This window comes from Natator depressus, chromosome 7 (genome assembly GCF_965152275.1).
Source record: "Natator depressus isolate rNatDep1 chromosome 7, rNatDep2.hap1, whole genome shotgun sequence".
Classification (NCBI taxonomy): domain Eukaryota; kingdom Metazoa; phylum Chordata; order Testudines; family Cheloniidae; genus Natator; species Natator depressus.
The window spans coordinates 81651204-81674577 of NC_134240.1; the positions used below are offsets into that span (position 1 = coordinate 81651204).

Below are 23374 nucleotides of genomic sequence, written 5' to 3' on the forward strand. Positions count from 1 at the left end.
TGGATTTCTTCTTTTTAATCAGTGCTCTCCCTACCTCCTACCCCAGTTTTTGTGCCAATGTTGCCTTTTCTGTTTTATTTCAGGGCCCTACAGGAAGACCAGGGCTTCCGGTAAATAGCTTTTTTCTATCGTGTTATTTCCTTTTTATTCACTCTCTCTCTCTCTCTCTCTCTCCGGCAGTAGTTTGAAAGGCAGGCCTCAAGGCTGTGTAAATTGGGACATAGTAGTGGTCTCCGGTGGTCAAACTAAATTAGATGAAGAGCATGTTGTAAATGAGATATGGATCCCAATAGGATAGGAACAACAGGACCTTGGCAGGACAATGTTCCAAGAAACACATTCTTTATAGGATCCTTTTGTGTTTGGGAAACATGTGGCCTTTTAAGATCACCTTTCCAATATGAATCACCTTCCCCGTCTAAGAACCACATTTGTATTGTACTCTCACTGATAGAAGCTCAGATTCCGACAGGCTTTCCAGGAAAGACTGGAGGTTCTATTTTGAGCAGATACCAGGATGGATATTGCAGTGATTTGGATTGTTTATTTTAATTCTGGAGGAGCCTGGGAGATGCAGGAAGCATCCATTTAATCCATGCTGATACAGGAAGTAGAGGTGAGAGGGACATACAGAGGTCAGGCCACAGAGAAGTGAAATTCAGACACCAAATGGACACCAAGCCATCCCTTCTCATGGCTCCAGTAGAGCCAGTTTATGGCCAGTCACTCCACCTGTTTCTTAATGTATTCCTAGTGAAGGGGACACTTTGTTACATTGTCATACTGGCTTCTGAGTTACACTGAGGGCTACGTGCTTCACCTTTTGCAGGTGTTCTGGGCAGGGAAGAGAGCTCAGGGGCCTCTTTCCCCCTCCTCCACTTCTGTGCATAGCCACGCAAGGGCCAGGCAGAATGGTGACCTAGCACTTCATTGAGTGTAAGGCAGGCAGCCTGGGTACTGTGCCCAGAGGTGCTTCTCATTTCCAAGGCAGCACAGACAGTGATTTGGGGTGTTGTCCAGTCTCCAGCTCCCCTTTGCCTGCCAATGCAAGCAAAAGGGAACTTCTGCTCAATGGCCACCGCTTCACTTTCCCCGCTCAGCACCCCTCAAACAGAAAAGCCAGTCTGTAACCTAAAGTTCTTAAAAATTTGTTTCTTTGCCCCCATAAGCTTGTTTTTGTGAACAGTCCCATTATCACTGGTTAAAATTAAATCAACATGGTGCCTGCCAACTTCTCAGGGAGTTGTAAATCCATAACTAACTTTAGTCCAAATGAAAATGAAGCATTAGCAATGGTCTGTTGCTGAGATAAATTGTGATAAGGATTTTAGCTGCTAGGATCAATATATTTTCTCCACTGTGGCAGCCTGAGCCATCTCAAGGGCAGAAATCAATAGATGGATGAAAAGTAGTTGGCTCAAACTCAAATACTGAGACACAGAAGTAATATTAGCAGAAAGAAGAAAATACTTGAACCTCACCATCATCTGAGGGCAGCAGGCCACATATCATCAAAGCAGTGCAGATCCTTGGGCTGTGGTGGACTCATCACTACTCATGGACATACTGATTGCCACAGTAGCAAGGAATTCCTTTGTTCCATTTTTGGTGGGTCAGGAGGCTGTTCTCTCTCTTCTTAGACAAGGTTTTGACCACCGTGGTCCACGTTTTCATTGCCTTCAGGTTAGATTATTCTATTCACGCTACCTGGGGCTGACCGTAACTGTCACATGAAGGCTGCAATTGGTGTAGCACAGTGTCCCACCTCACAAGTAGTAAAAGCTGATGCAAAGTGCTGTGTGAAACTGCTGGCTCCCCCTTCATCAAAGGCCCAAACTCATGGTTTGGCTCTAATTTACAAGGCTTTTACAATCCGGGGTTAGATTACTTCAGAGTAGCCTTACTGTCCGAGACCATCCAAGCCAGCGGGGCTCCTGTACTGGAGAGACTCAGGATAAGTCTTTCAGGATCAGGGACCAGAGCATTCTCAGCAACAGGCCCCAAGAGATCCTCCTTTGCCAGAGGAGATCGGACCAAGCCACAGCCTCACCACAGTCTGATCCCAACCTATACCACCTTTGGATGAAGTCTCCTCAGCAATGACTTCCACAAAAACAAAAACAAATCCACACACTGCCTGAGGAAAAGAGAGAGTAAAACATCTTTTAAGACCACTCAAAACTGTTCTTCTTCATAACTGTTGTTTGGTGCTTGGATACTAAAACAATAGCCACTTTAGAAATACAGCAGGCAGGCAGGCAGTGGGGCTATGAATACAATGCTAGCATACAGTGCAGGACATAAGTATTATCCACAACAGAGTGTATTTCCTGGCTTCACATCATAGACAACTCTTTCTCATAAACATCTGGCATTTATTTGCAATACCACTGGGACCATTTCCCCCCTGCTAGTATTGTTTAGAAGACCCTAAGTACTGTGTAGTCAAATACCAGACACAGTGCACTCATACATCATTTCATGATGAGGTACTTGGCATTTTGACATCAGGTACTGTACCAGTCACTGTGCAGACTAATATTAGACACAGCTCAGTCCTATACAGCATCAGTCATTATGTGGTCAGATACCAGTCACAGCACAGCCAGGAAGAGTTTCTCAACAACAGATCCAAAAGTCTGGAACACCCTTCCACTACAGATCATGAGAGTTTGACCCTTGTCATTTTCATAACAAGTTGCCAAGCTCAGCTGTAGAGGAAAGCAATGTCCAAATTAAAGAACAAGAAAACTCAGCAGCAAGCTCCCAAGCAGAAGCCAAGAAATCAAAGAGCAAGGCAATGAGTTTCCTGTCCCTTATGGAGAAATTCCATTGTTTTCTGAATAAACCATGTACAGCACCTAGACACAGAAAGAGAAAGAAAGAGAGAGAGAGAGATCAAATAGCATGTTGATGGGTGCAATATAAAAACCAGAATGGGATGAAATAGATATAATCTCCTTTTACTTTGCAGTCACATACCATCTATGTAAATTTAATCAAACTGCTTTGTATAACTGTTGCAGCAGAGATATGGCTTTTTGATTTATCCAACATGTATGTGAAAGAAATGCCCATTGATTATGGAATAGTATTTGTCTATAACTCTGGAGTTGTTAAACCTCGAAATACTTTTTACCTCTTTACATTTAAATCTTGTGTATAGTGAAGTGTATTTAGAACATTAATCTAAAGTATTACTATGTACATCAGACAGGGAGCGAAGAAAGGTTACTGAGCAACAGTGGCAGCAAAGTGCATTCCTTGAATGGCGAGAACTGGCCCACTCCCCTTGAACTAACCCACTCCCCAGATTTCAAGACAGTCTTCTCCATTTTGCTTTTTCTCCACACTGCTTTTTGCAGTTCCATCACTGGATAGCAGAGCGAATTGGCAGGCGACAGTAGAAAAATGACCATCAGTATTGTTTTATATTCTCATTTGATTACAGACACTGCTAGGGGGAAAAAAAAGAATTTCTGAACATTTACCAACATCAAAGATTATTTTCCTCGGCAGAGTTACCTGTGTAATCAGTATGTATCCCTAACTTCTACTGATCACTATGGACACAGCGCTAAGGTTCTGGCCCATTGCCATGATTAAAGGGCTAATGACAGAAGAGGCTCAACGATTTCATGTAGGTGACACAGTTGGGGTTGTTTTCCCCTCACCCTTGAGTCAGCCTCCTACATTGTCTATGTTCTCGTTGGGTGCAGCAGAAATCAATCTCCTCAGAAAACAGTATTACAGTGAAAATATATGAGAAAGTACAACAGAAACATTGATTTTTTTCATAGTGAAACTTAAGAAAAAAACAAATTGGCGATCAGAAACAATACTGAGAGATTTTACAATGTCATTTTTGCAAAATGTGCAGCGAAATCCACAAAACAATGGACACCATAAATAGTTCTGTATCTTCTGAGCATCAGCATACTGCTCTCTAAGTCTGGATAGCGTTCACTTTTTGTGACCAGAAATACAGAATTTTTTTTTAATTCTATAGTTAAATTTAAATATAGACTCAGAACTAAAATCTATATAAATGGCTAAGAATATGCCAATGGCTTTGTGTCCATGTATCTTTGCCATTCAGTTCAAGTATCGTCTCATACATTCTTAGGCAGGCACATTCATGCAACCTCACTTAATGATTTTCACACCCTAAAGATGCACTGGGCAGCATTCTGTACAGTTAAGAGACACAGAACACAGCCATTAATATACGGTGTGCTAGACATGCCATTTCCTGTGTTAGCTTGTTATCCACATTAGTATAGCTTTCCCTTTTCTGGACTACTGGAAAATGTGAACCTATTCATGGTCTCTGAGAGTTCTGTCTTAAGTGATAACAGCTCTATAAATAAATAGCTACCATTCAGATTTCCTTGGAAAGAAAGAGAAAAATGTGATAATTAGGTACTGAAAGGAGCAGTTTCCCAGCAGCTGGATTATAGAAAGTGTTGAAATTATGATTAGACTCATAGTTGGATCACAAACTCTTGCCTTTTTTTCCTTTCTAAATGGTTGTGCTTTGTTGGTTCCTTGTGCCTATATAGCAAGGAGTTAGACTGATGACTTACATACATATCCATACCCACATGCTTACACATATGTTCAAAAATACATACAAACATATGAACATGCTTTAAATATATGTATATATAGTGTGTCAACATATGTGCACCTACATACACATACCTCAGTCAATTAATAATCAAAGATACACACATATATCTACATGTGACATCTAATTTGTGTCATTTTGTAGTCTTGTATATGACCAGTTTCCAACTGCCGTCTGATTTTGCATTAATTGTTAGGGAGACAAAGGCGCCATGGGGATCCCTGGAAGAACGGTGAGTTACAACCTCTTGCATCTGCCTGACCTGACTGACACACATTTTTCCAAAAGCTGGGATGCCTGTGGGTCGTTTGGAGTGATACTTTAATTATTTCAGGGAAATGATTGCCCCAGCCCCTTGCTCCATTTTAAGGTCTGGTTTGGGTATAACAAGGGAAAAAGCAGCAGCTTCCCTCATGAACAAAGCTGAATGAACTGCTACTCAGATCTGCTTCCAGGTTTAGAAATTTTAGGCTGCAGGTTCTATCATTTGTGATGTAACTAGGCTCCACCCAGAAAACAGAGGCACAAATCCTTGGTAAGTCTATAGGGGGCTCTTATCTGAGACATTTCTATACAGAAACCAAATCCAAATGGGACTCTTGCAAAGGAGGCCCTGGCTACATTCTGAGAATGCTCCCTGTAGCACCATGTGTTCAAGTGGTGCCAAGCAGTGGGCTGCCAATGGTTTCTTGCTGCCTGCAATGTACTTGCCTTTGTGCCTCTGAAGGTCAAGGAGAGGCAAGCTCCCCCTGCAGATCTGTCTGTCTGCAAAAAATTATATAGATCAAACAACATTTGTAGCCTTTTCTCAGCCTATGAATGTACAATGTCTGCCCAGCACATTGGCTCTAATTTGGCCCTCCAGGCATAGAGTACACATTTAAAATAACAGTGACACTTTGAAGAAGGGCTGGGCAGCGCGTGTCATACAGCATCACATCAACACCCCAAACACCTTTGCATCGTGCGGCTCTGCCTTCTGTTCCCTGTGTTCCCTCTTCATGGAGTTGTTCTCTTTATTCCCCATACATGTTGATGTCTTTCCAAAGAGGACAACATAACAGCCTCAGGAGTGAGGTGACATTCCACTAAGTTCACTCTGACTTGTGGATAGGTCCTGAATCCTTATGCTTTTCTCTGGCTGAGACACCTGCCCTATGACCATCCCACATTTCAGACAGAGAGAGGAAACTGTGTTGCTAGCTACCTTCACTCCTTGTCAGTTCCCAGCTGTTCAGCTTGCCACAGCTGAGCTCGCCTGAGTTACCGTTTGGATAGCTTCCCCCCAAACATTTTGCATCTTTAAATATCTTTTGGGAAGGCTGTGTGTGGATGAATGAGATGTGTCTGGGTTTGGTGCCTGCAATTTCACAGGCAGCTATAATATAGAGTGGCTAAAGTGGTCATGTCATAAGAGATTACACATCCAGAGCCAGAACCTCAGCTGGTGTAAATCGGTGCAATTCCATTGAAGCCAATGGAGCTATACGAATTTACATCAGGATCTGGCCCACAGTGTTTGTTATGGAAACTGATTAGCGAGGAGAGGTTCTCTTTTTACATACAGATACAACAAATATTATTAACAATTAACAATTCTTGGCATTAAGTGACTCTTTACATCTTCAACGCATTTATAAACATTAATGACATAATCAGCTACTCACTGCCATGAGCAGTGATGGAAAAAATATAGAAAAAGGGTTGGCGAATTCCACAGGTAGGGTGGGCATAACTCGGGGTGGCTTGGCTTTTACAAACCTCATGAGCCAGGGTAATTCAGATTTGAGTCCCAATTAATCCAAGTCCCCAAAGTATGGGAGGGTTTTATGGCTCCATTATATTTTATGTACTATGTTTAGGACTTCCTTAGCGATACCGCTGGGTAACTTTCTCTCTCCAGTAAGGTCTCCTCCAAATGCCTCATTGGTATTGGAGCCTGGCATGCCTGAGGGGATTAGCTCTTCAGTATTACTGTATTGCCAGACTCAGGGTGATTCAAGCAATGCTAGTACATCTTCACAATGCCCTTCTGGTTTGATGTTGTGTTTAGGATGACCAGATGTTCCGATTTTATAGGGACAGTCCTGATTTTTGGGTCTTTTTCTTATATAGGCTCCTATTACCCACCACCCTCATCCTGTTTTTTCACATTTGCTGTCTGGTAACCCTAGTTGTGTTGCCATGACAACATTACTTTGTAAGTAACTGCTGCGTTCAGTAATGTGGCACAACAGGATATAACGCAAGGTAGTGCAGTTTATGAGGATCACTGCTCTAGACAGAGATGGAAGACAGACCGAAATCCATATGGTGCCTTTCTAATTTTCTGCTTATTCGTATGCAATAAAAGAGGGGAACTGAGTAAAACTGCCCTTAGACCCTGCTAGGAGGCCTCTGAGAGGCAGAGGAAGCTGGCTCTGCAGAAATGCCAGCCCCTGCCAACTGCCAGGGTAGTGAAAGATGAGCTAGTAATCAAACTTGAGACTTTGGGTGGGTAACATTGATCAGCACACTTCCAGATGAGCCCCTGTTTAAAGCCTACATACTGTGTTCATTGAAGACCCAGCTTTGCTGTTCTTATACTAAGTGAAGCCTTACTCTGTGAGTAGTTCCACTGAAATCAGTGAGACTACACATGTAGTAGGTTACTCCTCAGTGTGAATAAGGGTGGTAGAATAAGGTCCTACCATAAAACAGGCCTGTTTTAATTGTAATTAACCTACCTGGAGTGACTTAATATATTAAACATATTTCAGTATGTAAGACTTATATGTATTTTGCACATTTACCCCACAGATTTCACATAGCCAGGCCATATATTATATCTAATTCCCCCTCTTTGAGCCAGGCAGAAGAGAAAGAGAAGAGAAAAAAAATCAATATTTTACTGCTGTTCCAGTAATGAAGATTGTCGATTAAACATATTTCCCCTGCCCCACCCTCCCATTCAGTCAGATACCTTCTTCCCAGCACATTCATCCATTTATCCTCCTCTGCCTTTCCTCAATGACCCTCCTGTCCCACACACTGAAAGGCTGGCCAGGAACTCCTGCCACTTGGCCAGTGTGGACTGACTGTTAGCCAAGTCCATCTTCAGCCACTGTTCTGACCACCATGGCTAATCCCACCCGAGGACTATCATCCCTGGTGGCGGCTGTGCCAAGGTTCCTTGTGAGGTCTGTTGCTGCTGCCTCACTTACTTGTGAGCTGATGTCTCTGAACTCTGAGCCAGCCTTGCTAACTATGGCGAGCTTATCACTAACACACAGCTTCAGTTTCCCCACCACCACCACCACTTGTTAAAATCAAGAATTGATTTTCTCACGCTGGCTGAAAACCCAATTTCAGCTGCCACCTCTCTCAGCTGCTCTTCCTCAGAGATATTGCCAAGACAGCTGATCTTGAGGGCAGTGGAAGAGGGAGAAGCAAAGGTCATTGTGCTTGTGTGTGAACCTTAAACAGAGCATGCGTCAGTGTCTGTGACCTGTTTTTTGTTGCGTTGTTTTGTGTTTGGGTTTAGTGTGCCATTAACACTGATTCCTGTGTTTGTGTCTCTTTCTCTCTCCCCTTCACCCTTTTGCATGCGGCTGCGACTGGTGTAATTGACCCAGGGACTAAAGGGGCAACCCGGAGAGAAGGTGAGTCAGCTCTTTCCAGCTCATCATGTCATACCCTGACCTCTCTCAGCTTCCTCTTCAGCCACCTGAAATCCCTTCACTTCAAATCACAACAATTGAAGAGCTGTGCCTTTAAAGCCCTCCGTGTGTTTAAACCATACATGGCTCTGAACTGCCCCACCCCTCTCCGCTCACAATATGAGCTCATCTCTTAAATTCCTTCCAGCCCACACAGCGTCTGAGGATGTTGAATTTTTTTGTTTACTATAATTTACTAACATTGTAAGGGCTGACTTCCAAAGGTGGATGGGCACACTCAATATTGCCAGCTGAGCCTTTGTGGTTTTTTAACCATTAGCTTCTTCACTGCTGACAGCTGTGCCTGGTAAGTCCAGGAAATGTGCATATGCAAATGTGATAAGATATAACAGCTATGTCCTAATGGCCCATCCAGTTCCTATGTGTTGGGCTTCTCCTATTCACCATTCCTCTGGTCACAGGCTATGTCTCACCACCTCCATTCCAGGGTTAGTTGCATAGTGAAAAAACACAGAGGGAAACAGGGAAGAGATGGCCACCACTCCACACACATACACTTTTTTTACTTCAGTTATATCTTCTCCATTAAAAAAAAAAAGACCCTGCAGTACTGCCTGTCTCTCTGAGCAGTTCCCTAAACTATTTGAAAAGTATTGAATGAGTTTTTTTATCCCTACATAGAGCTGGTAGTTTACAAAGCCACTAATATGTCACAATGGTGACACAAATTTCATGAAATATTCAATGTCAGTCAACACTTTATGTCTTCAGATGCCACTACATCATACACTCAAAAGGGAAAGATAGGAGAGGGACAGAAGTGCCTTGAATCAATTCAGGCAGCATCTAATTAATTGGAAAATGAACAGCAATATGTGCAGAAATTAGGAAATGTCTAGATGTTCACCGCATTGTTTGAGGAAACATCTGTAAAGAGTATGGTATTGGCAAACCTGTTCAGACCTCTGTGAAAAAGATAGGGGACAAAACAATGACATACCATAGGAAGAAAGGGCAGGGCAGGATGAAAACCTGGTTCTTCTTCTTCTTCTTCTTCAGGTCACTCCCTCTTGTCCCCTGTTCGGATTCTCCTGGTAGACAATCAGCATTATCAAATCATCCAAAATGCCAAAGCCTCTGTGGCAGATGATGTAGTTGTATCACATGATAACACTCTTTCCATTCCACTAGTATCTCAAGAGGAAGTTAAACAGCAGCTACTAAAGATGAACATTTTAAAATCAGCACATCCAGATAAGTTGCATCCAAGAGTTTTAAAAGAGCCGGTTGAGGCGATCACTGGACCATTAATATTGATTTTTCAATAAATCTTAGAAGGGGGTGCTGTTGCAGAAGAGTGGAAGAAAGCTAATGTGCCAATATTTAACAAGAGTAAACGGGATGACCTAGGTAATTATAGGCCTATCAATCTCACATCAGTCCTGGGCAAGATAATGGAGCAGCTGATATGGGATTTGATTAATAAAGAATTAAGTGAGGGTAATATAATTAATGCCAATCAACTTTATGGAAAATAGGTTATGTCAGGCTAATTTGATATATTTTTGATGAGACAACAAGTTGGCTGTTAAAGGTAATAGAGTTGACATAATAGACTTCTGTAAGACATTTCACTTGGTACCATGTGACATTTTGATTAAAAGACTAGAGCAATATAAAATTAACATAGCACTCATTAAGTGGATTAAAAGTTGTCTAACTGGTAGGTCTCAAAATGTAATTGTAAATAGGAAATCATCATTGAATGGATATAATTTCTAGTGGGGTCCTGTAGGGATCGGTTCTTGGCACAGTGCTATTTAACATTTTTATTAATTACCTGGAAGAAATATCAAATCATCACTGATAAAGTTTGCTGATGATGCAAAAATTGGGGGAGCGGTAAATAATGAAGAGGATAGGTCACTGATACACAGCAATCTGGATTGCCTGGTAAACTGGGCACAAGAAAACAGTATCCATTTTGGCCGTACTTACATCATGGGGAACTTTGGAAGCAGTGACTCTGAAAAAGATTTGAAGGTTGTGGTGATCAGCTGAACATGAACTCCCAGTGCGATGCTGTGGCCAAAACGGCAAATGCAAATCCTGGGATGCATATACAGGTGAATCTCAAGTAGGAGTAGAAAGATTATTTTACCTCTACATTTGGCATTAGTGCAGCCGCAACTGGAATACTGTATGCAGTTCTGGTGTCCACAATTCAAGAAGGATGTTGATAACTTAGATTGGATATTTTTCTGAAAGATCTGCTCTAGTAAGTATTTTGGGGGAAGTTCTATGCGCTGTGTTATGCAGGAGGTCAGACTAGATGATAATAATGGTCACTTCTGACCTTGGAATCTATCATCTGTGACTATCAGTCATGTATTGTGTATTATAAAGCACATTGAGAGCCAGAGCCAGTCATATGACCTGGGTTTGCCGTGAATCTTTGACGGCTTCTATTTTTCCAGGAAGAACTTTACTGTTTTTTTCTTAATCCAAAATGAATGCCTTTTATAAATAGCTACAAACAGGACTTTCCCACTCCCCAGGTCCTGGCAGGTCACAGCTGCCTCTAAGTTGCCCAACGTTCCCCATTTTTACTCTTGCTTTCTTCACTCAGTTTCTTTCTTTTTTTCTTTAGGTAGTTAGAACATTCTTCCCCAAATCACTGCTACTCTTCTTTTGCTTTTAACTGAGGAAAACTGAGAGGCTGTCTCTCCTTTTTGCAGCCAGATCATTCTTCTCTCTGAACACTTGTCTTTCGGTGACTTAAAATCCCGTTTCCAAGTCCAGTGAATAAAGTTGACTCCCTTTAAAGAGAAAGTAACTTCTCTAGAGCCATGGACTAAGTATGTTAGTCTTTCTCCAGCAATTAATGCCACTCTTTAACATTATTAATCTACCAAAGTAGAACCTCAAATCTGAACATCTCAACTCAAGGAAAGCTGCTCCTCAAATCTGGATGAGGCCGTTGACGTTTAGGCCTATCTCTGCTTTTGAACACAGAAGGTGTCCTGTGCAGTGGAAAAGTTTCCATAGCAGCACATCCATCCTCTGCAGTGAGTGACCAGAGAGAAGAAATGGTGAAGATATTTACTGGGATGGACCCAGGGCGTTGGGGAGGGGTATGGCCCGATTACACTGCAGGCCAGTGGTTTGTGGCTGGCAGAACTGTCCCTATGGCAGTGTTTCAGCCTGAACCCAAAGGTCTACACTGCAGTTTTATAGCCCCACAGCCCAAGCCCTGTGAGCGCAAGTCAGCTGACCCAGGCCAGCTGCGGCTGTGCCTCGGGTCTCTTAGCGCAGTATAGATGTACCATAAATGTCTATCATTGCATACAATACATGATTAAATCATAAGAACATTTTGTCTCCATGTCAGTCCCTACTTATTTTAGAAACCAGGTTTGACCAAGCCACTTATTTCTGGGTACAGTACATCAAGCTGCTTTCACATGGAGTTATTTAGTTTACTTTAGACCTAAACTTTCAAATTCCAATCTGGTCACTAAATCTCATTTGATCCATTCATAAAATCATAAGTACTAGAGTTGAAAAAGACCTTGCAGATTATGCAATCTGTCTCGCTCTCCTTGCCCTACCCTGTGATATACAATGTGGTCTCCAGTGTATGTTCAGAACTGGGTTAACCAGCCACTATTTTAATATCTCCAGTGATGGTGCTTTCACAACTGACCTCAGGAGACTATTCTGTCCTAATAGTGATCTTACGTCTTACTGTTACATTGTTCCTTTCACTCCAAAGGCACCCTGACCGCTTCATGAACTTGATAAAGTGTGTACATTTTGGGTATAGAGCTGCCACTGAAATGCAGATGCATCTGGGGTGAGATGTGAAAGCTGTTTAAAAAGCACACAGCAATAGACTGGAAAAGGAAATGTACATCATTACCATCAATTCAATTTCACAAAGGAAATTTAGGGAGGCCGAATGTCATGACCTGAATTAGAGTTTACCCAGGACTTGAGAGCTAACACCACAGCTCTTACTAAAAGTTTCACAGGATCTTTAATAATCACAAGAGGTTGCATTTTATCCAAAAAGTATTTTATATGTTTATAATTTTCCTTGCTGAACATCTCATTTTCCCCTTATACTGCACAGCTTTACTCCTAGTTATGCCTCTCTGCATTATTCAGTCCCTAGACTAGGGCAGGTGAAGCTTCAGGATGAACAAGAGTGATCAAATAGAGGGGAGGCAAATGTGTGCTCCCAGGGCATGGCGAGTATGCAGGCATTAGATGAGGTCTCATGTTCCTCTCCAAAGAGACTCATAGTGGTGCCATCTCTTAAGGGGGGTGGGACACTTCAAAATGGCTTCCTCTCATGAACAAGACAGACCAAGGAGGTTTCTTATCCCAGGTGAGAAGGGCTCTAAGCAATCACAATTTAATCATGGTCTCTATAGAGAATGTGAATATTGATTATTTTGATCTCCTTTCCTTAACTGTCTTTCTTCCTCCTCCTCATTATCTCATGCAATCACCTCTTTCCTCCCCTCTACTGATTCACTATCCCCCCTTTTCTTTTCTTCATCTCGCTTTGTGCTCTCTTTTGTCTTCTCACTAATGCTTTCACATCTCCCTCTTCCTCTTTCTCTTTCCTTCTTCTGCTTCCTTGCCTTCCAGTTTTTTCCTTTTTAATCTTCCTTTTCTCACACCTTTTCTGCCTCTGTCTCTCTCTGCAGGGAACCCCTGGAGAAGCAGGCATGTCCATCATCGGTCCCCGAGGCCCTCCCGTAAGTGATTTTCTCTCTATTTTTGTATGATGCAGGCTGTGGGTGAGTTACTGAAAAAAGACTAAGGAGGGGTACCAAGTCAGCAGCAGCATTTCCAGAGGAGCAGTAACACTATCTGATGTGGTTTTCCTGTTTGGCCAGACTTGTTTTTATACAAATATTATTTACTATATATAATGAAATTACAGCCCAAATTGCTAGAATTAGTGAGCACCTAGTCTTTAGCAAGGAAACCATATAGGTTATTCCAGTGGTTTTTTCTCCTGTGTTTAAAAGGAAGAGAAATAGTTCCACCTCTTGGCAGCAGGACTGATGCCTTGCTATGAGTACGCCCTTCACTTTGGGCGAAGCATGTCATCTTTGGCTGAGTGCTCTTTGCAATCAGTCTAGTTGGCAGATGGCATTGCTCCATCTTTACAGTGCAACATGTCCGGGATCAAGGCTGGGCAAATGGCTGCTGGAGAAACAAAAATGGGTAATTTAGGAACTTGCTTGAAAAATTCAATTTCTTATCCTAAGACTCAAAGTTTTTGTTGCTCAGCCAGGTTCATCAATGGTAAGCATGTTACTGTCAGAGTGCTGAGGTTTCTCTCTGAAGAGTTCAGTGAACCCTTCCTCTGCTGCGGTCTTGATGGCTTGTTTTAATTAGGGAGCAGAAAAGAGGCACCTAGAGAGGTATGCTGGGCTGGAGAAGTACAGTATTAGGCCCTGATCCTGCCAGGAGTTTCACGCAGGTGCAGAGATCCACTCACATGAAGTTCCTAAGAGAACTGGGGCCTTAGTGTCCAAGAAAGAATACAGGCCTAGAGCTTTCATACATCCCAAATTCTAGGTCCTTCTTGAATTGAAGTTCATACTTCTAGCTTTCCCTAACAAATGCAAATGCACGGTGTTATCCAAATTTCTGTTAGGTCTTTGTATCGTTATAGAAACTCCAGTTTTTCAATACATTTCCAGTGGTTATTGGCTAGAATTTAGGTTTGTATTAATGGTATTAACTTTGCTGGGGTTCTTTGATCTAACTTCATGCCATGAAAAAAGCTGAAGCACATTTCTCCCCATCCTTCAGGAGCTAAACATGGCTGCCCCTCCAGTGGCACTTTCAAAAAGTGCCTTTCACACAGAATGAAATTAAATGTGAATTTAAACTCCATAGAAAGACAATTGAGTTTAGACGAATGTGTATTAGGTAGGACAACAAATATGTGACAAATATTAGCCCAGCTTATTATTTTATCTACATCTTAAATATTATCTACAGCTTATTGCCCAAATAGGTTATTACCACTCTCTTTCAGGCAAGCATCTCAGATCCATCCATTCTGATATACCATTAATTTCCACTGCAGTGTGGCAGAAAAGATTCAATCCCCCTTCCCCCACACCTGCCCTGGTAACTTCCTTTTTTGATGAGCTTTGTGAGGAGTAGCATCCTTGACCTAGAGAGAGGATGGAGGACATATGACCTTGTTTCACATCTAACCGGTTGAAGTCAAGTGAAAGAGACCTCGGCAGTCTGGACAGTTGGCTACATCTGGCTTTCCAATTATCTTTCCAAAAGTCCCGTGGTAAGTGTTCCTAATAAGAAACAGCTTAGTCTGTTCCCAGCGCCACCTGTCCGCCACTGTGGGTTTGATAAATGACAAAACCAAACCAGGAAACAAATGCAGATTCTTGGGCTTTTCAGAAGACAATGACTTTTATTTTGACAGCTGCAGTTTTCTGAATGGCAGATAGCCTTTTAGGGTCTTGTGCTAAACGGCAGAAGTTGTTTCAGCCAGGATGTTCCCGCTAGGCTGCTATTGGCAGCAATAAGTAGGGCCCTACCAAATTCATGGTCTATTTTGGTCAATTTCACAGTCATAGGATTTAAAAATTGTAAATTTCAGGATGTCAGCTATTTAAACCTTAAATTTCAGGGTGTTGTAATTGTAGGGGTTCTGACCCAAAAAGGAGTTGTGGGGGGGAGGGGTCACAAGGTTATTGTAGGGGGGGGTTCTGGTACTGCTACTCTTACTTCTACGCTGCTGCTGGCGGCAGCGCTGCCTTCAGAGTTGGGCAGCCGGAGAGCGGCGGTTGCTGGCCGGGAGCCCAGCTCTTAGGACAGTGCCATCACCAGCACCAGCACAGCAGTGAGGATGGCATGGTATGGTATTGCCACCCCTCCTTCTGCACTGCTGCCTTCAGAGCTGGGCACCCGGCCAACAGCTGCCGCTCTCCGCCCACCCAGCTCTGAAGACAGCGCATAAGTAAGGGTGGGAATACCGTGACCTAAGTTCCCTGTAAGCTGCACAGCAGCCTATTTAGCGCTGCGCAGGTGCTCAGAGAACCCGCCCAGGGACCTGCCGTGGCCAGGGGAGGGGCACCCTTCCCTTGGCCACAACCTAGCCCGGCCTTCAACTATGCTGCGTCCCGGACCTGCCATGGCCAGGGCGCCTCTACCCCATTCTGAACCCAGCCAGGGTGTTACGGTGCAGCTCAGCTCCAGCCACGAGGTGGTGCAGCATGGCCCGGCTCCAGCCAGAGCCAGGGCGGCCCAGCCCGAACAGCCCAACTCGGACCCAGCCACAGGTGGCCCGGGCCTGGACCTGGGCAGCTCGGCCCGGACCTGTCAGGAGCACCCCTCCCTGAACCCAGCCCCAGCCTGGAGTTGCGGGGGCTGGGATCCGGGGCACCTGTCCTGTGATCCCAGCCTTGGAGCTGCCGCGGTGGTGGGAGGTGCCTCTCTCCCCAGCCCAGGTGCTTCTGTGGGGGGAGAGCTGGGGGGGAGTCCTCTCTCCCAGCCATAACCCCAGAGCACCTTCCTGCACCCCAAGCCCCTCATCCCCGGCCCCACCCCAGAGCCCGCACCCCCAGGTGGAGCCCTTACACCCCTGCACCCCAACCCTCTGCCCCAGCCCTGAGCCCTCTCCCAAACTCCAAATCCCTCCACTCCACCCCACCCCCACCACATGAATTTTGTTATGTGCACCGATTTGAAGGTGATGTGTCACACATCACCTCCATATTGGTGCACATAACAAAATTAATTCTGCACATGGGTGGGAAAAATTAGAGGGAACACTGACCGTGACCCCCCCCTAAAAAACCTTGTGACCCCTGCAACTCCCTTTTGAGTCAGGACCCCAAATTTCAGAAACACTGGTCTTCCCCGTGAAATCTGTATAGTGTAGGGTAAAAGCACACAAAAGACCAGATTTCGCAGGGGGAGACCAGAGTTCATGGTCTGTGACACTTTTTTTTGGTTGTGAATTTGGTAGGGCCCTAGCAATAAGGAAGGACAATAGTACATCAAGCAGGTTGGGAAAGAGGACCTAATAGACAAAATGTCCCTCCCCACTACCCCAGGGTGAGACACATTGCTCACTCTCAGCGGAGTCTAGGAACAGGAGCTGCTCTCTGGCACTGGAAAGGATATATTATTGTCCTGATCCTTTTAGCCAACAACAGGGTGTCCTGTTGTTCCTAGCAAAACATTAATCACAACTCTTTATTGAGCTTATGTGCTTTTAATTTTCAATGAGAAAGGCTCAGCATAAGCACTTCTAGGAAGTATATTATAAGTCTCCCAGACTTAGAATAGCAGAGACGGAGGAAAGGAGGTTGTTGTTCAGGACTGAGGTGTTTCAGAAGTGTTGTGTTGTGATCCAGGAATAGAATAGCCAGGGGCGGTACAGGTCAGGGACCATTGACAGTGCTTGTTCTGCCTGCACTATGCTGGGCTCAGAGTGAATCAGTCCCTTAGTTTTCTGAGCACTGAATTAAGCACACAATGGAGTATAAGAATAACAGGCTTGTCCCTTTCCCCCTTTGTCATGAACTGCAGCTCTTAGCTCGTAATCAGCCTGAAGAGTGATGCAGATATCCTGAGAGTTGTAATTGGATAGATCTACCAACAGCCCCAGGGTCAGACTCATGCTTTAGCTGCTCCTTCAGGCTGTCTCTCTCACTCCATCTGTTCTGATGTGACCTCAGTTCTGTGATCTCTCTCTCTCTCTCTCTCACACACACACACACACACACACACACACCTGTTGTCTTGGTGAGGCTTACGCTTACAGTTATGTTAACGGGAGGGCAAGTTCACATCTGCCAATCTCACTGGGGTTTTAACTCAACCCATAAAAAGGTTTCACCCAGCTAATAAGAATATTTAAAATGGATTTTTGTCTATCACGGCCAAAGCTCTTAGAAGACCTATGACTGAAAGCACCCCTGTATACATACCGTACACATTAGTGTAATAATCTTTGTGCAAACTATGCCTTGTGAGGTACCATTTAAAAGCTAATGACATATTGATCATCAGTATTCTTGTGTAATGTATGTGCAAAATGCTTATTAAGAGTTATGAACATAAGCTGAAATTATGACTACAATGTGCTTACCAGACTATTCTGGGGAGTGGGTAAACTGGTTTCTCAAAAACAAAGGACAAACTGACGCCTCTAGCCAGGTGTCATCAAAGTTGAGTGGCAATCACATGTCAAAGTGGGGCAGGAACAGTTCAATCTGCATTTTAGCAAACAACAACATGGAACCTCTTTTACCACAAGCCTCCCTGTCTCCTTCTTCACAACAGGAATGAACTTTATCTAAGGGTAACCCTCAGGAAAATGTATTTCCAAGGGGGACAGGACTATAAAAGTGAGGGGCAAAAACACACCAGGTTATCTCTCTCTCTCTCTTTCTCTCTCCACCTCTTCACCTAAGACGACAAAGGAAGCAGCCCATTGACTCTGGGGGGAGATCCCGATCAGAGAATTTGATCAGTTCTGTTGCTGGGATATTACCTTGAACCAAGTCTAGCTTATTAAGTTTGAGCTACTAGAAAGAGTTTTATCTTTATTTCTCTTGTAACCTTTTCTGACTTTAATACCTTGTACTTGTACCCACTTAAAATCTCTCTCTTTGTAGTTAAATAAATGTGCATTATTTTTAATCTAAACTAATCCAGTGTTGTGTTTAAACTGAACTGTTTGGTAACTCCAGTTAAAGTTGCAAATGGTTGAATATTGATCCTTTACAGGGGCAACGGATCTTTTGTATCTGAACTACCCAGGAGTTTGGGAAAACATGTTTTGGGGGAAATTCAGGACTGGGGGTGTATTGGGGTCAGTCTGCAAGTAGTAACCCAGGCTGGTGAAAGCCAGAATGTGGCTGGTGTGTTGCTGACAGGCTGCTGGGGTCAGAGTTGCTGGACCAGGGCTGTAGCTATAAACAGATACTCAGGGTATGATTTGCATGCTGGTGGGCTGTGCGCGAGTAGCCCAGGTTGGGAGCTACAACAGTAAAGCATAGTGAGGCATCTAAGGTTGTGGGACAGGAGGTGACACAAAGTTGGGAGGTATTGTCAATATGGAGGAGGACCAGAATATCATACAAGAAGATCTGGATGACCTTGTAAACTCGAGTAATAGAGATCGGATGGAATTTAATAGTGCAAAGTGCAAGGTCATGCATTTAGAGACTAACAACAAGAATTTTTGCTATATGCTGGGGACTTATCAGTTGGAGGTGACAGAGGAGGAGAAAGACCTAGGTGTATTGGCTGATCACAGAATGACTATGAGCTGTCAATGTGATGTGGCCGTGAAAACAGCTAATGCAGTCCTAGGATCTCTATTTCCAGTAGAGACAGGGAAGTGTTAATACCATTATATAAGGCACTAGTGAGATCTCATCTGGTATACTGTGTGCAGTTCTGGTCTCCCATGTTTAAGAAAGATTAATTCAAACTGGAACAGGTGCAGAGAAGGGCTCCTAGGATGATCCAAGCAATGGAAAACCTCTCTTATGAGAAGAGACTCAAAGAGCTTGGCTTGTTTAGCCTAACCAAAAGAAGGCTGAGGGGAGATATGATTGCTCTGTATAAATACATCAGAAGGATTAATACCGGGGAGGGAGAGGAGTTATTTAAATTAAGCACCAATGTGCACACAAAAACAAATGGCTATAAACTAGCCATCAACAAGTTTAGGCTTTAAATTAGGTGAAGGTTTCTAAATATCAGAGGAGTGAAGTTCTTAAACAGCTTTCTAAGGGGAGCAGTGGGGGCAAAAACCCTAACTGGCTTCAAGACTGTGTTTGATATGTTTATGGAGGGGCTGGTCTGATGGGACTGCCTACAATGGCATGGAGCCCATCGGCAACTGGCATTAGCAAAAATCCCCAATGGCCAGAGACTGGACACTAAATGGGGAGGGCTCTGAGTTACTACAGAGAATTCTTTCCCAGATATCTGCTTGGTGGGTCTTACCCACATGCTCAGGGTCTGATTGCCATATTTGCGGTTGGGAAGGAATTTTCCCCTGGGTCAGATTGGCAGAGATGCTGGAGGTTTTTCGCCTTCTTCTGTAGCATGGGGCATGGTTCACTTGCAGGTTTAAACTAGTGTAAATGAATGGTAAATGGTGTAACTTGAAGTCTTTAAATCATGATTTCAGGACTTCAGTAACTCAGACAGAAGTTAGGGGTTGTCAAGGTTCCTTCCCCACTCTGAACTCTAGGGTACAGATGTGGGGACCTGCATGAAAGACCCCCTAAGCTTATTCTTTCCAGCTTAGGTTAAAAGCTGCCGCCACCAAAGTGTTACACAAAGAACAGGGAAAGAGCCCATTTGGAAACGTCTTTCCCTCCAAAATCCTCCCAAGTCCTACACCCCCTTTCCTGGGGAAGGCTTGATAAAAGTCCTCACCAATTTGTACAGGTGAACACAGACCCAAACCCTTGGATCTTAAGAACAATGAAAAAGCAATCAGGTTCTTAAAAGAAGAATTTTAATTAAAGAAAAAGTAGAAGAATCACCTCTGTAAAATCAGTATGGTAAATACCTTACAGGGTAATCAGATTCAAAACATAGAGAATCCCTCTAGGCAAAACCTTAAGTAACAAAAAGACACAAAAACAGGAATATACATTCCATTCAGCACAACTTATTTTATCAGCCATTTAAACAAAACAGAATCTAACGCATATCTAACTAGATTGCTTACTAACTCTTTACAAGAGTTCTGACCTGCATTCCTGCTCTGGTCCCAGCAAAAGCATCACACAGACAGAGAGGACCCTTTGTCCCCCCCCCCCCCCCAGCTTCTGACCTTAAAGTCTATGAGTCTATGAGACACAGCCCCTTACTGGTCTGGATTGTACCCCAGAACTTCACAAGTCTGTACTGGCAAAATTCACTTCTTCCACCCCCAAAGTCTGTTGAAAAGATTATTTAATTTCATGGAGAGTTGGTGATAAGTATAAAGGATTACCTAATGCCAAAGATAAATAAGCAAATGCTGGAGGTTGGGGCCACTTTGGAAAGAGGTGGGATGACAAATAGTTTCCAGATTTTCTTTTAGAGGAAAGAGGAGGTTCAAGTTTTCACTTCCAGAGTTTTCTGCCGCTTAACTTCTCTTCAGGCATTCTGGCCAGAAAGAAGCATTGTGCTAATAGTGGCAGAAACAGACAATCCCTATGATTTGGCAATTCCCAGGACTATGAACCTGATATGAACAACATTTGAACAAGAGAAGGAAAAAATGTTTCTTGGAATCTTTAGTTGGTCAACTTTTGCTTTGGCCTGTTATTGTACACATCAGACTTTAGCCAAGGAGTAAAAGGAAACAGTTTATAGTTTACAAGAAAGATAGCAGAGGCCAAATTGCACCATTTCCGGGTTTCCTCCTTGATTCTTTTCTTAGCACTTCTTGTCTATGGGAGTAGTCCAAAAATTAATCATTTATTAATGGGATCCTCTCAGTTCTCACCCTTTTGGAAATCAGCATTGGGCAGATCATTAAATTTATAGTGTATCTTCTCCTCTGGTCTCAAGCCAACGGATCCAGGTGGTTTTATATGTATCCTGCAAAGCAACTATGACCAAATTCAACTTAGTAAAGCTTTAAAAAAAACAATGTGAATGATTCAGTCATGCTAGTATTCTGAATAACAACATTACTGTTTGGTGCAATTTGAGACATTTTATTGTAGCTGTAGTTCTCTAGAGCTCTGCAAAAGAGATTTTGGGCCCAACTCTACATTGTGCCAAGGCCCCATTATGTCACTCCAGAGGCGTAAGGGGCTGTAAAGGGGTGGAAATATTCTCTGTGGAATACCCCAAGGTAAAGGCTCCTTCTACTGCCAAAGGGGCTCTAATCTGGCCCTTTTCCCAGTCCCCGGCATATGTCAGGGGGAGCAAAAGGAGAGAAGAGGCAAGGCTGGGCATTGATGTGCTCTGGCTATTCCCTGATTCCTATAGTCTATTGGGTTTAATTCCACAATGCTGCACACTGTCTAGTGAGCTAATCCCTTGCTATTGCACAGGACTGTTAACTACAGTGATGGAGGAATTCAAAATGCACTCAGGCTCACAATTTCCGAAGAGCCCCACCAAAATCATGAACTCTCCCTTATCCGCTGATCCCTGTGCTTCTGCACTCCCTTTTTCTCCCAACCCAGCCAGATCCTTCACCTGACCTCCCAACTTCTTTTCTCTCATTCTGACCATGCATCCAGCTCCCAAGTCATTCGCCTCAACTGCTAAACAGCCCTGAACCTTCATTGATACTCCACTGTGAGGATCAAAGTTCTGGTCATAATCTATGTTCAGTCCCAGCAGTTGTTTCATTCAAATCTTATATGCTTAGGGACTTCCCTAGGTTAAAAGTGCCCTAGGAGGTATTTCCCTTCCCCATCTCACCCAGCTCAGAACTGGGAAGTCTCAGAAAGCACAGGGTCTGAAGAGAATAGTTAGCCCAGCAGAGAGAACTAGACCTACTGAAATTGCAAAATTGATTTCAAGGGTCAGAGAAGACGAGGGAGGCACAGAATTTACTTCATCCAACTATTTTAATTTAAACGGCTTAATTTCAGGATCGGACTGAAGTTTGTTGTTATTCTTTCCAAGATGGCTCACACATCGCTAGCTAAATCAGGATTAAGATATCCTACAAGTCCTGTTTATTTAAGGGTATCTGTGCTCTGGCACTAAGTGTTTTGCAAACCAGCAGCCATGAGGCTTTCACCCTCTAATTGTCTGCATGTGGTTGAATCTATGACAAGCAGTCTGACTGTCACTCCATTGTGTCATCTGCCAATACTTGCTGCATTTTGTTTGATTCAGATCTTGCACTGACAATCAGAAACTGACTATTGGAAAAGAAGAGAGGGGAAGGGGCTTGTTTACATCGCCCATTCACTTTACATACAATCCCTTTTTATTTTGCAGAATCTCTGCTACAAAATTTTCTTTGTGGGTAAAATTAATGAAGTGGGGCAATAACGTAGAGTTTGTCCTGATGATATAGACTTGGTGAGCTGCAAGTGTTTGCACATTGCACTACACATCACTCAGTATTAAACACCTCATTTTATGGCCATGCATGTGGCTATGCAAAGAATTTCCATAAAGAGAGCTTAGGAGCTGGAAAATGCTCCAGAAGGCCAGCGTGTGAGCTAGGAACGCCCATTTAATTACTTTAGAAACTTCAGACAAAGTACTCGGAGTCCAAATTGGACCATCTCCAACACTGTCCTGGCTCCGAACAAAACAAAGCTGTGACTGGAGACTTCCCCTGGCTCCCCAGTAGCCTGCTTTCTTAAAACGCACTTGAGTCTTGGTGACTATACTGAGAACTAAAGTGATATTACACAGAGATCAGGTTGGGGAAAATAACAAATCCTGAGGCCCTACAGAGCAATTTTAGGAAGACATGTTGCACTGCTCTCAGATTTCTTTAAACCTCCCTGTCTCCATTTTATTCTTCTCAGGGACAGCCTGGAACAAGAGGTTTTCCTGGATTTCCGGTAAGTGGAACTGTTAATCTGAGGTACAAGTGTATAATATTGCCAGCTCGTGTCACTAAAGCTAAGTGCCTTTCAGCATTTCCATCCAAAACTGTGGACCCAATATAATGTAATTGAAAAGTTTTTTTCTGTTTCATTACTATTTTCTTTCCTTTTTAATGATGCCTTAAAAAACAAAGATACAACACTAAAGGAAATTAAATTTTCAAAAAACCCTAATGTTAAAATACCACAGTTGAAGCCAGGTCTGTGCTGTAAAAAACACCCCAAAACCACCAAAATAAAGAAAACAACACCCAGGTAAATGAAATTCCAGCCTTAATGAACTCAAATGTGATATTGTAATAACAGAGAGCCCCTGAGATTCATCCTGCTTGTGCAGTGTGGCTCAGCTATTGACCTTGCTAGACGGAAAGCCCAGGCAGCAGGAGGGGGAGAGGGTAAAAGCATGGCTGGAATTGCTTTTGCAGCACTGTCAGTTACAGCTACAGCCTGAGTGGGCAATGACGTGAAAAACA

At 43.3% G+C, this 23374-nt stretch overlaps 1 protein-coding gene across 1 annotated transcript in view; it reads left to right on the top strand.

Annotated features, from left to right (window-relative positions):
- COL13A1 (collagen type XIII alpha 1 chain) overlaps positions 1 to 23374 on the top strand; it is a 153282-nt gene that overhangs the window by 54312 nt on the left and 75596 nt on the right. The window contains exons 4-8 of the mRNA XM_074958917.1: positions 84 to 110; positions 4827 to 4862; positions 8245 to 8271; positions 13008 to 13058; positions 22821 to 22856. Of these exons, the coding sequence (XP_074815018.1) occupies positions 84 to 110; positions 4827 to 4862; positions 8245 to 8271; positions 13008 to 13058; positions 22821 to 22856 (177 nt within the window). The remainder of the gene's footprint in view (positions 1 to 83; positions 111 to 4826; positions 4863 to 8244; positions 8272 to 13007; positions 13059 to 22820; positions 22857 to 23374) is intronic.